Source organism: Rhamphochromis sp. 'chilingali', assembly GCF_963969265.1.
Source record: "Rhamphochromis sp. 'chilingali' genome assembly, chromosome: 1".
Taxonomy (NCBI): Eukaryota; Metazoa; Chordata; class Actinopteri; order Cichliformes; family Cichlidae; genus Rhamphochromis; species Rhamphochromis sp. 'chilingali'.
Genome location: NC_137929.1, coordinates 1,657,501 through 1,659,730, shown reverse-complemented (window position 1 = coordinate 1,659,730; position 2,230 = coordinate 1,657,501). Strand labels below are relative to the sequence as shown.

The 2,230-nt window shown below is 45.1% G+C and overlaps 1 protein-coding gene across 1 annotated transcript in view; it reads right to left on the bottom strand.

Annotated features, from left to right (window-relative positions):
• Positions 1-1,225: 1,225 nt before the first annotated feature.
• LOC308400627 (uncharacterized protein) overlaps positions 1,226-2,230 on the bottom strand; it is a 53,712-nt gene continuing 52,707 nt past the window's right edge. The window contains exon 12 of the mRNA XM_080888451.1: positions 1,226-2,230. This exon is cut by the window's right edge and continues 351 nt beyond it. Within this exon, the coding sequence (XP_080744577.1) occupies positions 2,040-2,230 (191 nt within the window). The 3' untranslated portion in view covers positions 1,226-2,039.

The following is a 2,230-nucleotide window of genomic DNA, read 5'->3' as shown; positions in this document are numbered from 1 at the left end:
CTGTGTCATTCACAGTCTGTAACACTTCTAAACAACAGAGGCTGACCCAAGTGCCTCAGAGCCAGGCACGCTCACATCACAGCTCTCTAAATAAGCCAGTTTCAAAATAAGAGCTGAAAGCTGTGTTTGCTTGTGTTAGCTTATTATTGTGGAGACTAACATTCAGTGATCATGTGTTCAGACTCATAATGATTACTCTCAGAAATCCTGATCTTTGTATTTACTGTGTGTTGGATCAATAACTGAGATTCATGGTATCACACAGCTGTGCTGCTGCTGATGTCAGCACATCTGGAACAATACGAGGTATCTGCTACCAGACTGAGCAGGACGTGAGACCTGTGGACTGTTTAAAGCTGTCCCTCCACAGCTCACTCAGACCTGATCCACACCTCAGTGATATTCTCTGACTTCCTCAGTAGAGACAGAAACCATTCAGATCTGGGACCATCAGCTGACTGATGATGTCACACAGACTGTGTTTTTCAGGAACAGTGATTCTGATGTGAGCCTGCTAGCTGACAGCAGACCTGATGAAAGCACATGTTCACATCTGTGAGGACAGACTGGACTCTTTGACTGCACCTTGGTTCTCCTCAGAGGTCTGTACAGGAGCATGTCCACCCCCACTGAAGATCTCAGTCACTGTGAAACATAGAAAGCTGCTTGTGTGGCCTCTGCCTCACATGTAGATACAGCTACAGGTTTCTCTGTCAGTCAGACTGAAACAGTGTCCTGATGCTGCATCATTCAGCTCTGTGCCCCAGTCAGCATCACTGGGAGCTACCAGTGTTTCTGCCCTTTTCCTGTAACACTACACTCAGCACAGGCTCAGCTGGTATCCAGTGTTGGACTTTGGCTTCAGCTGCTGTGATAGATCCTCTAACATAGATCAGCTCTGCTACATGTTGTTAGATAAGTGCAGCTGCTGTCATGTCCTGATGTTTCTCTGGCTCAGCAGCTTCTCCATCAGAGGTTCACATGGAGCTGATCCAGTATCTCCAGTAACTGTGTTCTGTGCCTCACTGGTTCATCCTTCTGTCTGTGTGACGTCAGTCAGATGTTGAAGTTAAACTCTGTAATCTTCACTGTGTCACAGAGTTCAGTGAGTCCCGTTATTCACAGTATCCATCAGATCATCAGAGAACAGCTGATCAGCAATCAGTGGTGCCAACAGCGCCTCCTGTGGTGAGAGGATGCAATAATGCAATGTAGCATTTTTCCACTCAACACTTGCAGTCATGGAAACTGTCTGTTGGATCTGTGTGACGTTGCTTTCTTGGTTAGAGTTCCTCACAAATGTCCAGATGATTCTTCTAATGAGGCGTCGACCATGTTTGCAGCTCTTTGGAAGAAAACGTCGCCCTTTGCCATCCTTACTTTTCTTTGACTTCTTCAAATGCAGCTGAACTCCAGCTGGTATTTTCTTGGACTTTGCAGCTGTTTCTGGTCATCAGTTCATTCCTGCAAACCTCTGAAGCTGAACAACAATGATGCTGCATTGCTGGCTGATCCCAAAAGGTTGATTCTGTTCATCTGGACGTTTTCAGAAACGTTTGCTCACTGATCAGGTGACTTCTTCAGTCTCAGCTGACTGCAGCTTTACAAGCTTACAAACAGCACATTTGCACAATGACTGAAAGCAGCAGCACCTGATATATATGATACTAATATAATACATATACATATATAATCCATACTAATGATGAAGGAACTGAGCTCACAGTCCATTGTTCATTCAGTGAACTACTCAGTTTATTTTGGGCCTCAGAAATGCTCACTCTGTTTGTACATCACTGTCAGCAATAGACTCATTCTGCTGTGTGGACAGGAACACATGTGACATCACTTCCTGTTTGTTTGTGACTGAAGAGGAAGAAGTTTACAAGGAATCATTTAGAAGAGTTTCAAACATCAACTGATTGAATCCATGAATCTGAAAACGTGTTTGTGAGTGAAAGAGACAGACATGTACAGACTGAACTATCTGTTCAACAGTCAGAGTGTTTCTGTAACAGGAGACACTCTTTACACTCCACTCAGCACAGGGACACTGAGGCACCAGGAGACCAGAACCTAAACCCAGGATAAAGAGTTTGAGTGAATGTGGTGTTGAAGGTGTGGAGGTGGATCAGAGTGTCAGAGGAGACTCTGTAGAAGGACAGAGTGCCAGCAGGACAGTCCACATACACTGCTGCTCTGTTAGAGACAGAGGAGGAGGAGGAGGAGG